Source organism: Micromys minutus (assembly GCF_963924665.1).
Source record: "Micromys minutus genome assembly, chromosome: 4".
Lineage (NCBI taxonomy): Eukaryota > Metazoa > Chordata > Mammalia > Rodentia > Muridae > Micromys > Micromys minutus.
In genome coordinates this window covers 1,151,198-1,164,991 of record NC_137973.1, presented here as the reverse complement: position 1 = coordinate 1,164,991, position 13,794 = coordinate 1,151,198, and the positions used below count along the sequence as shown (strand labels likewise).

At 35.5% G+C, this 13,794-nt stretch overlaps 1 protein-coding gene across 2 annotated transcripts in view; it reads left to right on the top strand.

Annotated features, from left to right (window-relative positions):
- DHX36 (DEAH-box helicase 36) overlaps nt 1-13,794 on the top strand; it is a 55,171-nt gene that overhangs the window by 7,784 nt on the left and 33,593 nt on the right. For both annotated transcript variants that reach the window (XR_013974998.1, XM_080915485.1), the window contains exons 4-14: nt 396-434; nt 1,504-1,674; nt 2,820-2,899; nt 4,398-4,472; nt 4,883-5,049; nt 6,348-6,429; nt 9,389-9,529; nt 9,791-9,893; nt 10,208-10,295; nt 11,626-11,681; nt 13,527-13,591. Coding sequence is in view for 1 of the 2 variants with exons in the window: in XM_080915485.1 (XP_080771611.1) it covers nt 396-434; nt 1,504-1,674; nt 2,820-2,899; nt 4,398-4,472; nt 4,883-5,049; nt 6,348-6,429; nt 9,389-9,529; nt 9,791-9,893; nt 10,208-10,295; nt 11,626-11,681; nt 13,527-13,591 (1,067 nt within the window). In the remaining variant the exon portion in view is untranslated. The remainder of the gene's footprint in view (nt 1-395; nt 435-1,503; nt 1,675-2,819; nt 2,900-4,397; nt 4,473-4,882; nt 5,050-6,347; nt 6,430-9,388; nt 9,530-9,790; nt 9,894-10,207; nt 10,296-11,625; nt 11,682-13,526; nt 13,592-13,794) is intronic.

Sequence of the window (13,794 nt, the reverse complement as noted above, 5' to 3'; positions counted from 1 at the left end):
ATGTACGTATGTATATATGAAGGATTATCAATGAAATCTGTGGCAACCCAATGAAGTTATAAAGGCGTTGTTGCCCAGAAATTAACAGAAATTACAGTTTTAGTTAAAGGCACTTGCTCCAAAATAATCATTGGATCTGTTCTGGTGCCCATTCCATTGGTAAATGGTTCATGAATGAGTAGGGAAAAGAATGACGTTGAAGTTGAGTCTGCAGTGACCACATAGAGTAGAAATGGTAGTAAGCTGGTAGCATTTTCCTTCGGTTTAAGTCCCGGTATTTCACACATGCATTATAAAATATGAAAATACTCTTGATCTGTTATATTTAGTTAAGATATATTCTTATTATAATTTGATGATGTTTATTCTGAGAATAATTTTCATTTTAATTTCAGCGTTTCAGAAAAAAGCTGCCTTCATATGGAATGCAGAAGGTAAAATAATGCTTTCTACTGTTTGATTTGCACAAAAGTTAACTACAGTTTTTTAAAAAAGCTCTTCATTGACAAGAAATACAACTTGGTGATCCTTCTTCCATAGAGAAGTTAACTAAATGCTGTAGTACTCTTAAAGGTAAAAAGGAACCAAAAACAGAAAAACGATTATGAAGCTGTTTCCTAATATTTTGTTTAGAGATTATTAAAATCTTTGGAGTTTAAAAAGTAGAATTCCCACATGCAGTTCTGGAAGATTATGTTACTCTTAATGCAAAACCAAGCTCTTGAGTTAAAATTGAGGTACTGCCAAGAATAGTGTTATGATAGACTAGCTGAATTTCATCACACAGCCCTACAAACAATAACATTGTTCTTCATCTGGCTCTGCCCTTCTCTTTGCCTTTGCTTTTCATAGCACTTACTACCATGTGACCGCCTCTGTGTGCTTCCTTCTAGTCCAACATAAGTTCCCACCTCTGAGCATAGTCCCTTAGTATCTGTGGGGATTTGTTCTGGGCTCTTTGGGGTATGGGGCTGCAGAATAAACCTGTACCCATCAGATGTTCAAATACTTTATGCAAAGTGGTATCGTATATTTCTATAAGCTACATATGTTCTTCTGTATAATTTTAATTATCTCTTGATAATTTAATGTCTCTAATAATATGTATAGATGTTAAGTAATTCTGTACTGTATTGTTAAGGGAATTTTGACAAATTCAGTATAGGTGTAATTGCTTCTTCAAAAACTTTAGTTCTGCAAATGCAGAAACCATGAATTTTGAAGAACAAATGTTTACCAGCTGTGTTTGTTTAAATTGGAAACTTTTTTTCATGTTATAATTTAAATATAAGTTTTATATTAAAATATATAACATTCTTGAAGTAAGGTGATGGTTTTGTTTAAGCAGTAAGTTGCTATTTTGAAGAATATTAGTGTTTAAAACACTATTTCCTCTAAGATTTACCTAGATAGCTGGATTACTTTTCTGAATAGAGTCCTGAATACTTTTGCAGACTTGAGTCAGTGTGTGGTACTCTTCACTCATATTCTCTTCTGAACTAGGAGCTGGTACACCTAATCAATAACCATCAGGTGACAGTAGTAAGTGGTGAAACTGGTTGTGGCAAAACCACTCAGGTTACGCAGTTCATCTTGGATGACTACATTGAAAGAGGAAAGGGGTCTGCCTGCCGAATAGTGTGCACTCAGCCACGAAGGATCAGTGCCATCTCAGTAAGTAAACTCTCTGTGACAACTCTTTCTCTGAGCAACTGTGAGCTTCACTGCGTTTTAAGGTTTGCATTGATTCTTTTTTAGACTTAATATTTGTCCCTGTGAGAGCAGTTGGCAAATTAATTGGCAAATATTTGATAACAAATACATAAAGAGTAGAGATTTCTCTCACCAATAGTAAATACTTGCAAACTCAACTTAAAGTAATTTCACTACAGAGCTAAAAAATGAAAGCCAACAAGTGTTTGCTTTAGAATTGATTCGTAGACAGTCTTCTCCAAGAGATGCTTTAACTTCTGCCACTAGGCCTACTCCTTGTTCTTTTCATGGTCTGTTCCTTCAGTATCTGAGACATGGGTACATGAATAGTAGTAAAAATGGGAAGCTGTAGTTTGCATTTTAAAGCTGCATTTTTATGGACAGTGGGAATTTTTTTTTAAGAATTTTTTTTCCTGCATGTATGCCTGCATGCCAGAAGAGAGAATCAGATCTCATTATAGATGATTGTGGGCTATGATATGGTTGCTGGTAATTGAATTTGGGACCTCTGGAAGAACAGCCATTGAGCCATCCCACCAGCCCAGAGTGAGTTTTGAATGAAGCTCTTTCGAGGAAGCTAGGCTGAGGGATTTAGCATGGATGATATTAATGCAGAATTGCAGGGGGGGATACAAGTCAGGATGACCATTATCATATTTCATTCTCCATTCTGTATTTGATAGCCAATGCTTTTGAAAAGGACTGACCAAAGACCAGGAGTTAAATTCCAGTCTCTACTACAAATAAAACAACAATAAATAGAAGAATAAATGAGAAATTATCAGTATATACCTATATTTAAATTACAGTTTTTGTTTGGTCTGTGGTCTCCCAACTATTTTAGACAAATCAAAAAAAAAAAAGAGAATCTCATAAAAGATGTTTTGAAAATAGTGATGGACTGGAAGGTCTTTATAAAGATGAGAAATTATCAGAAGAAGCTGGTAGTGTCTATTGTGCTCAAAGGGAACGCCACGTGATTTTAAGTCTCTAGTTTCTGAACTCATCTGCAACTCAACTACTTTTTAACAACCCCAGATTTTCAGACAGTTATGTACATTTGTCTAAAGGAATTTGTTTTTTAATTACAACTGTTTTATTTAAAGGTTGCTGAGAGAGTGGCTGCAGAAAGGGCTGAGTCTTGTGGCAGTGGTAATAGTACAGGATACCAGATTCGTCTGCAGAGGTAAACAGTGTTCACTCCAGGTCGTTTATTGTGTAACCGTAGATGATCTTGAAACTTATAATCAGGAAATGTTTGTCCTCCTCTTTTATGTTGGTTCTTCTTATTAGCATTGACATATGTACACGTGTGTATATATTAGAGAGGGGACGAAAAGGGTTGAAGGGAGAAATACGAGGACAACTTGTAGGAGTCAGTTCTCTTTACCACACTATTCCTGGGCATTGAACTAGGTCTGTAGGCTTGAAGGCAATAAGGCATCTTAGCATGCTCTTGCATAAATTTTTGGAAGATAAGCCAGCAAACTTTATGTTGCAGTAAATATTTAAAATGTGCTATACCAGTTCCCCGCATTCTCACTCTGGGCAGAGTTGTGAGGTCCGAGAGCCCCCTTGACGAGTTGTTACCACGCTTGACACACACATTGTGTTCCATGGGCCACTCCAGCATGGCACCATGCCACGCTAACCGCTTTACTCTCTAGCTTCCTTCTCCCTGCTGTCTCTACTAGCTGGGAACTTTGCTAACATCTTCTGTAGCCTGGTAAAAATCAAAGCTCCAGAAACTTGTAATTTATCAGTCAGATTTATATGTGAAATTCTCAATCTACAATACATCCACACAATAAACTTAGAACCAGTTGACAAAGAGATAAACCTCCCACTTAGGTAAAGACAAATTGACCTATAGAAATCTATCTCTTAAAAATCTTCATATCTACCTAGGGCCAGTTAAGACCACCTGGATCCAGGACCTTCTTCTCTGTCTCCATCTTGATTCTCCTTTTTTTCCCCTTTTCCCACCTTACAAAACTTTGTCCCTGCCCCACTGTCTACTGTCTAGTCATATATCACCTTGACCTAACTAGTGCCAGCCTGCATATGGACATCAACCTACAAGTTTATTGAGAAGTAAAGAAATCGTTCCCTGCAGGTGGTTGGCTAGAAATGAGTTCCCCTAGAATTAATATTTAAAGCAGTTTTAATATTAGTTGGCATGTTATCATAAACTCATCTTTTAACCCTAAGGGTAGCATTTTTAAAAATGTGATTTCACATTAAGGAATGATTAGAATTATATTTTAGTAGTGGATCTATTTCTGTCAGATGAACTGCTGTCTTGTGCAGTTTAGTACTACTTATCTACCCCTTGATAGACTTAATATTAGTATTCTCATCATTCATTCCATTATTGATCTTTACTAAACTTCTTTGCTCCTTTTCTGGAGTTCAAGTTGCTTGAGCAGGATTAAAATGCTATTCACCAAACCGGAAATTTAGGGCAGGTAAATTTATTCCATCTTTGAATGTAAAAGGTTATATGTGTAAAAAATTATTTTAGTATCAAAGTAAACTCAAGGCTAGTATTTTCTATTATTTTATTGTGGTAAATGCTTTTATAACTAAAAATTACATATAAAGATTTTTCTTAAACTTGTGGAACTCAATACTTTCTTAGATAAGAAAAGCAAGAATCAATAACTTCTGTCTTTTATTCACAGTCGGTTGCCAAGGAAACAAGGTTCTATCTTATACTGTACAACAGGAATCATTCTTCAGTGGCTCCAGTCAGACTCGTGAGTATGTTTCAGTGAAGAAATAAAGAATACTAGCAAAGAACTAAGCAGGGTAGCTTACGTTTGTTACCCAGCACTTAAGAGATGGAGGCCAGTGGGTCAGGAACCTGGTCCAGCCCTGTCTACATTAGACTCTTCCTTCCCACACCCCAAAGTTTTATAAACAAGCATCTCATAGATATCCAAACATGTAATATTTTGTTGGTTTGGTTTTCTGTTTTGTTATCTTTGGTGACAGGCTTCCCTGTGTAGACCAAATGCTAGCATTGAACTCAGATTGCCTGCTAAGTGCTAGGGTTAAAACATGTGCCAGCACTGCCAGCCAAAGGTGCAATTATTAAACAGGACTGTGTTAGAAATGGTGGCTTTCAATTTTATACTAAATTATAAATTTCACACTTCTCTTCTAGACATCTGTCCAGTGTTAGTCATATTGTACTTGATGAAATTCATGAAAGGAATCTACAGTCGGATGTATTAATGACTGTTATTAAAGATCTTCTCCATTTTCGATCGGATCTCAAAGTAATATTGATGAGTGCAACCTTGAATGCTGAGAAATTCTCAGAGTATTTTGGTGAGTGAAGTTTGATAATACGCTAGAAGAGGTATCAAAAGCCAAACGGTTTAACTTCAAAACACAAAATCTGCATAACTCTAGGTATAATAAAATTGAATGATTACTAACGTCTGTATCTTAACTCTGTTCTCATTTCCTAGATGCTTTTTAAGTGGCACTAGGATCACTTCCCTCCCTGTTTGTTGTTGCTGTGGGTGAGCTGCCATCATTGAATCAAACCCCAGCACTGACATTCTCTCCCTTTGTGTACATGTGAATCTTCTGCACCATTGATGTGCTGCCACAGGCTAAGCTGACAGTTTGCTGGTGACAGTGTCAGTGTCCCCTAAGGGAATGCTTTCAGTGTGTCAGGGAGTTAGCTGTCTCTTCACCATTTCTTGTAACAGCTTACCAGTAAGAACTGGTATAGTTTCAGTTTTGCAAATGAGAATGTAGTCTCTGAACTGTTAAATAACTTTTCCAAGGTTGTGTAATTAAAAGGGATGAACATTGCATCATTAACAGAGATTCTGAGACAAGATTAGTACCTGGAAAAGTAAACTCTGTAGACTTTTTCCTCAGTGTCTTTCTTCCCTTAATAATAAGAAATACTTGGCGGGAAAGACAGCAATTGTATTGTGGTATCAGCATATTTAATTATATTTTTAGTTTGTAAAAATGCCTATAAAATAATATCAGTTTATTGTTTATAGCATTTTGATTCGTTGGGGTAAATATGCCTTTCTGATTATTCATAAGGTTGATATGAATAACCAAGTTTTATGTAGATGAGATACAGAGCAGACAGTGGGGCAGGTCCTTTGACCTCTAGTATTGCTTAGCATTTGTTTATTGTGTGCTTGATTTGTATTTTGGGAGGGACAAACAGCATTTCAGTGACCATACTGAGATAATATGTTTATGAGCTTAAGGTAGAAACAGTTTTAGTATTTAACTTTCTGCCAAAGTCCTTTCAGGATCCCACAAAGAATAATGCTCAATAATGCTCATTTTCTAGATTGTTGATAAGAGAGCAACTCATCATTTTATAATCTTGGATAATAGAATTCAACATAAGATGACTGCTTAATATTTAGTGTTATTTTGTATAACCATGAGCACTGTATACAGTTTGTAGAAACAAGTATTAACTATTAAAACTAAACCTTCTTTCCTATTTTAAGTCAGAAAAGTAGTGTGGAACTATTTCTTAGGTTAAGATTGTTATTCTGGCTTACTCACAGTGTGTTGGTTTTTAATTTTGAGCGTTGAATATAAAGTCATGGGTATGTGATATATTTTGTCTGCCATTTTAGGTAACTGTCCAATGATACATATACCCGGGTTTACTTTTCCAGTTGTGGAATATCTTCTGGAAGATATCATCGAAAAAATAAGGTAAACAATAGGCAGCAAAATAAGTTAAAAAGTTCTAATGAATTGTCATCTCATGACATTTATTTTATAACTCATTGACTCTACCCTCATAAATCCATTTATCATAGAGTTCTAAACTTTAACTATGAGCATTTCTATAGAGAGTCAAGAGTTTTCAAGCAAAGATCATTATTTTATATTTGATTTCTGACAGTTTTCTACCAGCACAAATACAACGTTTCTTGCCAAATAATCTATGTTTAATAATAGTCTTCTACCTAGTTTTCTGGATTATAAATTTAAAAGGATATGGGTGTCTTGCTTTCTGTGCTGAATGACCAGCTTATACCACATTTCATAGCTCCTCCTGACATACATAGCCTCTGAGCTGCGAGGTGTATCCTGTAGTCTTCATAGTCTTCTGTACAAGTGGTTCTGTCAGCTCTGTTGGAATGGCTCTGCGTCTGAGTAATACTAGGATACTCTCTACATTCTCTTCATACATCTCATCATGTGAACTTCCCTCCCTTAAAGGAGATCTCTGCATACCAAACATCCCTGAAAAACGGTTTGAGTAGGCTGTGTACCAGAGTGCCTTGGCTAGTGCACTTTTTTTTGCCCCTCAGTACTAGCTGAGAACCAGTAACAACTTCCAGCGGCCAGCAGTATCCTTAAGCATGCTAAACAAAATTGTCTGTTCATTAATGGAGAAAGGTTAGGAAAGCACAGACTCCCAAAGCCCTTTAGCATCTAGCCTCATTTCCTTCGGATATATCCTGTAGTTTATTAAATGTGCTATTCTTAATAGCCAGTTAAGGCTCTCTTCATGTCTTTCTATCTGTGCACATGTTTTTTCTTTCAGATTCCATGTGACACCTTCATTGTAATTTTATCTGTAAATTCCTAAGTACAAAAAAAAAAAAAAAAAAAAAAAGAAAAGAAAGAAAAGAAGTCCCAATTTCCTGCCATCTCACACTTTTTGTTTTATGGAACTTGTTGACTATAATGATTGTAATGTGTATTTGCCTCTTGTACAAAATCTTTAAAGTTTTGAAGTCAAAGATTTTTTTCTTAACTCATTTTGGTAACTTTTGCATCACAGTGCTTAGACAAATGAATGATTAAGTAAATTATATGTGTAAAAACTTTAGAATTTCAGAAGGCTTACAATTTAAAATTAAAATTGATATCAGAAAGAATCTAAAGTTTATTTTACATGGGGAAAAGTCAGCTGAATTTTGGTTAGATGTTTACTTAACATACACTAAACCTTTTACTTCACAAGGAGCCACCTCGTGAGCATGAAAAAAGGGATTGCTATGGTGGAGATATATATATTATATATATATATATATATATATATATATATATATATATATATATATATATATATATATATATATATACACATTTACTTCAAATTTCTGTCTTGATTATGGGTAAAGCTGTTACATAAAATTTGGGGAAGGGAGTAAAAAAATAAGCTGCCACCATTGTCATGAGGAGATTGGAAATGAGTGAAGCCTTGAGAGTTGGTAGCAAGGAGAGAGTAGTATATTTCAGAGAGGACGGGACTTGTAAAGGAGGGTGGTCCTGGTTTTATAGTCCAGCCATATACTTTTTATGCACTTAACTTCACTTTGAGCTGTGCTCTCTTCTTTGTAGCATGCTGTACTTAGCAGTTCCTTTGAAAGAGATTATACATTTTATAAGGATTTCCTTTTTAAACTTGCTGGAAGACGGGAAAAGATCAAGGAACTGTAGGAAAGAGTCTGATGGAAAAGAACATGTCTGAGAAGTTGTCCTCCAGCTTCAGTACAGGAGGATGATCTTTTTGGGTAGAGATTTTTTGTCAGTCAAAGCTGTTTCCTTCGTTGAGAAGGAAGCACATCAGGAAGGAGGAGGAAAGAAACACTGACTAGACAACTAGGAGGACAGACATGGAGGTTGTGACTGAGTGGCTGAGGACTTACGTCTGAGTGTTTGAAGTTACTGGGAAGGAACCAGTTTTGTCCTTAGCACTTCTAATTGGATCTCAGTCACCTTCACATTGTTGAACCTCAGGTTGTATATATACTTAAAACCTTTATACATATTAAAGACTTAGGGAGACCCTGGCCAATGGTACCAAACAGGAAAGGTGAGTTCCACATTTTGTTTTTTAAGGTTTTCATGCTAACAATAGGATAATAGTATAAACTGCACAGGTCTGACTAAAGCCTGGAAGTTTAATGCCTTCTGCAACCACAACTAGTCAGTGCCAGAGCAGGGAGGGGCATCACTTCCATCTGATTCCACTCATCCTCCCCATTCCATCTAAATGCTATCCTTTGAACCCCTCGGGTAAAAGTATAGCTTCAGTTTTCCTTTGCCTCTTCCCATCCTCTCCCTTTCAAGAGTTTATAGAGCAAGTGAATACTTGGACACGTGTATTTTCTGTTTAAAGTTCGCTGTAGCACTATGGAGTCAATATAGCACTAGGCAGAATGCTAATTCTGCATCTCCCTAACCTGTAACTGGCAGCAGAACTATGCAGTTTCTAGCATGGACCTGATGCTCCTGGAGTTAATTCAAATCCTTGAGATTTAGAAATTATTTTATATGTTCCACAGAGGATTCTTATATGTAATTTTGGTTTGGAAAATATTTCCAAGTCTATTAAACAGTCATTAGGTTTTACTGAACCTTCTGTTAGTTAAAAGCTTTTATTTTGGAGCAAACTTAATTGAATTAAACGTTAACCCAGAAATCAATTTTTCATTGAGATTATTAAGATGGCATATGCTTTTTAGCAGGGATTACTTTTTATTCTAAATGAGAAGTTTTAGGCATTAACACTTGAAGTTAATATTTTGGGCAACATTCTCTGGAAAACAGAGAACATATTCTTTAGAATCTGGTTTCAAATCATCAGTGTAAAGACTCAGAAAGCCATAGTGTTTCAAATGTGGGAAAATGTATAATGCTCTTTTTATTTTAGATATGTTCCAGAACAAAAAGAACACAGATCCCAGTTCAAGAGGGGTTTCATGCAGGGTCATGTAAATAGACAAGAAAAAGAAGAAAAAGAGGCAATCTATAAGGAACGCTGGCCGGCTTATATAAAGGAACTGCGGACGAGGTAAGTCTGTTTGAGGCACGAACACAGTGGCTGAACCAAGGATGACTTCTGATTTTGAATGTACTTGAAAGGAGAGGATTTCTTTCTACCTAATGCTACTGAGCTGACTTTGACTTACCTGTTGTTTATTATCTGAGGAAGTTTAATTGTCTCTCTGTAGACTGTTCATATGCAGACTGATTTAACATTAAGATTGATATCTGAGTAACCCATGGAAAACTTAACAAGCATTTCATGACTCTCTGTGTAATTTTGGTGTAGATACTCTGCAAGTACCGTAGATGTTTTGGAAATGATGGATGATGATAAAGTTGATCTGAATTTGATTGCTGCCCTTATTCGATACATTGTTTTGGAAGAAGAGGTTAGTTTTGTTTAGTTTTTCTTCAAGTAATGAGCTAATTTTATTACATACCAAAGCCATGAAAAACTCATTTTCCTAAATGCTTTTTAAAAAGTGGACTGGAAGAAAATCTCAAACATTGGGGCATTTAACCTATTTAAAGAAAAGATGAAACAAGTATCTTTAGGTCTGTGATTTTTAAAGGGTTGGGTATACATTTAAGTAGTAACTAAATTTCAGAGCTACTCTAATTTTAATGAGGATTTAAGTGTTCATGGAATTGTTAGTGTGATTATTGATGTGATTCTCTTAATAGTAATTTCCTGTTTATGTAGGATGGTGCAATATTGGTCTTTCTACCAGGCTGGGACAATATCAGTACTTTGCATGATCTCTTGATGTCACAAGTGATGTTTAAATCAGGTATTGTATAAATGTATTATACTATATAATACCGAGACTGAAAGTAGAACTCATATAGTCAACAGAATCCTCTTCCTGTTGCAGTAAATATTAAGCACATGGTTCTGTTGTTATCGGCTCCTCAGTTTCACTTTACAGATGCCAATCTAGGAGCAACGCCAGTAGTCGTTCCAATGCGGCGCCTGAGCCCAGTCTCCTAAGTGGTTAGTTCCCAAGCCTGGCACCCATACATCTTGTTCCATGGGCCTGGTAAAACATGACTCCACAATCATTAAGTTATCAAACAGGTTTATATGTTAAATTCTCAACCCACAAACCCTCTATACAAAAAGCTTACAACCAGTGGACAAAGATATAAATCTGCCCATTTAGGTAAGATAAATAGGCCTCTAGAAACCCTTAGAAATAATCATAACAACCTTATCAATCTAGAGGTGCACAGAGAGAAACATCCAAGTCTGCTTCCATCTTGGTTCCCCTATTTTTCCTTCCCTTCTGTCCTCCCAGAACTCTGTTACGGCCCTCTCTTCACTGTCCAGTCATGTGTCACCTTGATGCCAACCTACATCTCCCCTTTTTCTAATGTGAGGTTGTTACGTATGTGGCTACTTCAGTAAAGGATTTTGTTCATCTAAGTCCAGTTCACTTTTTCCTTTAAGAAATTAAATGTTTTCTGAAAGTTCTGAGCTATAAGTCAAGATGGGATGTACATTGTGAAACATTTTAGTTTTATGAAAGTATTATTAAACTTTTTTAAAACTTGCCTCACAAAATTGAGCTTTAAAGTTAAAATATGGGCATTTGGGGCTCTCAATCCTTTCTCCCTCTCATTGGAGGTCTCTTATTAATAGTCAGGATAAAGTTAATGGACTTTTATGAATGTGGTTTTTGATAGATGAATCCCACCATTGGTAATTTTAAGGGGCTGGGAATGGGACTCAGTGGTTAAGAGTGCTTACTGCTCTTCCCGAGGATTTGGGCTCAAGTCACACCACTCCACATTAGGCAGCTTATGACAACTGCTTATAACTTCAGTTCCAGGGCCTCTTCAGTCTTCTGACCTTCACAGGCACCTATACAAATAACATATACAGACAGAAAGACATATACATATAATAAGAAAAATTGTTTTAATATTGAAAGGAATTAATAAGCAAATGAAATATCAATGGGAACTCATCAGAGCATTCAGAAAACAATTGTAAGCTTGGTTTTACTGTATGTAGGAATATAAATTAAGGACTGTGATTCAGCAGCTAAGTTTATTATTTCATGCATGTGCTATATGTGTTTTATGGGGCTTTAATTTAATTTACTTTTTACATTTCAGATAAGTTTCTTATTATACCTTTACATTCACTAATGCCTACTGTAAACCAGACACAGGTATGTTCTTAAATTTGTTTTCTGTCTTTCAGATTTCTTTGATGTTGTTAGTGGGGTGTGTGTGTGTGTGTGTGTGTGTGTGTGTGTGTGTGTGTGTGTGTGTTTGCATGCATGTATACGTTCTTAATATATAAATATTTCCTGATGAGTCTATAAAATGTTGCTTATGTGTATGTAATTATTAGGGCTTATCACTGGGTATTGGTTAACCAATTGGTATGCTTTACCCAAAGAAGACTATTCCTCATCTCAGCATTCCTTACATGCCTGTAGTTCTCTGTCTAGGTTTGAAGCCTTAAGGGCTTTGCCTTTTCACTGTTACCAGGTTTAATGATGATGTGCTTGATTAGGTCTTCTGTAAGTAGCCATGTTGATGAGACTTCATAGGTGTTGCTTCTATGACATTTCTAAGAGATGAAAACTTACATAAGCTTACAATCTTTCTGCCCCAGCTTCTGCTATGATCTCTGAGCCTTAGGTGCAGGTGGTATGTTCTGTAAAAGTTGGTACTATACAACTTGTAATCTCTTGTTCTTTGCCTTTTGATCAGGTACGGGTTTTGGTAATATTTCTGTTAAAGATAGATGTTTATTTGATTAGGATTGAGACCTATACTTATCTGTGAGTATAAGGGTAAATATTTAGAATGTATTTCAGAATTACACTGGTTTAATAAGGTGACCGGAGTAGGATTTCCTTCAAGATCCATAGCTTCACTGTTCCTGAGTTTTTGTTGGATAGTTTATGGCTCTTAAAGGATTGACGTCCCACATGGTAAAATTTCATTTAAACTATATATATATTTCTCTCACAGGCTTATTGTATTATATGTTATTTACCGTCAAAGAACTACTATAAAATAGTGATTCATGTTAGAAATACTTTATAAAGAGCCTTTCTTTGGAGAATAGTTTTGCAAAAACTTAACCACTAGATTAGTTTTGTTAATGTTAGGAAAGTGTAGAGAAATGGTTTTATCAATAACTTGTTTAGGTTTTCTGAATCAAAGAAAAAAAAATATAAATACCACAAAAAACCCAAGCTAGAAATTAGCTGTGACATAGTATGTTGTTTGAGATTTTGATTTATCACATTAGTATATTAACAGATTTCCTGTTTTATCAATAATGTATTACAACTGTTTTTGACTGTCAGATTCAGGATTTTCTTAATGAGAATGATAATTTTTGATACAGTCTGATGATACGTTGATGGGGAGTCAGTGTATCTATTGTGGAGGCTCTTCCATCCTTGACACCCTAACCTAGTAGAGTACACATAAATTTATGAAAGAGTATGCCAACTACTTACTGATTTCTGGTCTATTTTTTAAATCAAGGATGGATACATTCTTTTGGGTGTATGTATGTATTACGGCTGGTGGTGCTTGACAACTTTTTTTCCCTTTAATGTTGGTGGCATTGTTGGGGGTAGTATTTGTAGGATTTGGCCTTTGAAGATGCTATTTTACTCCAGTCTAATCTCAAGCTAGTCTACCATGCTACAGAGATTGATTCTTTTTTTTTTTTTTTTTTGGTTTGGCTTTGTAAATCTTGTCTGCAGATTAAAGCTGCTTTCCTTTAATTTATGCTCACCAGTTTTTGTTAAAGATGTGCTAAAAGTTGGAGTGACTTTGTTTGCCTCTTGTTTGTGACATACTTCTGACATCTGGGTTTACCTAAGGGGGATTTCATTGAGTTGAAAATGTATATGTTAATGATAGGTTCATACACAAGACACATATTATTAAAAAGCATAAATGCTAAAACATCACAATACCTCAAGAAATAACATTGTAAAAGCATGTCAGAAATTAGTATACTTTTGATGTATTTATTCTTACAGGTATTTAAAAAAACGCCTCCCGGTGTTCGGAAAATAGTAATTGCTACCAACATTGCAGAGACTAGGTAAAAACGATTTTAAATATCTGCTATTGGTGATTACATAAGTGTAGAGCTCCATAGATTCTTCACATAGTATAACTTTTATTCTCTATAAGATAACATGGAAATCTTTTTAAAAAATCACTTTTTAGCATTCATTAGTCAAAGATGGCAAATATAAAAATGTAGTTTTCTAAAGCTGTGTTTAGTTTTTTTTCTCAAAGTCG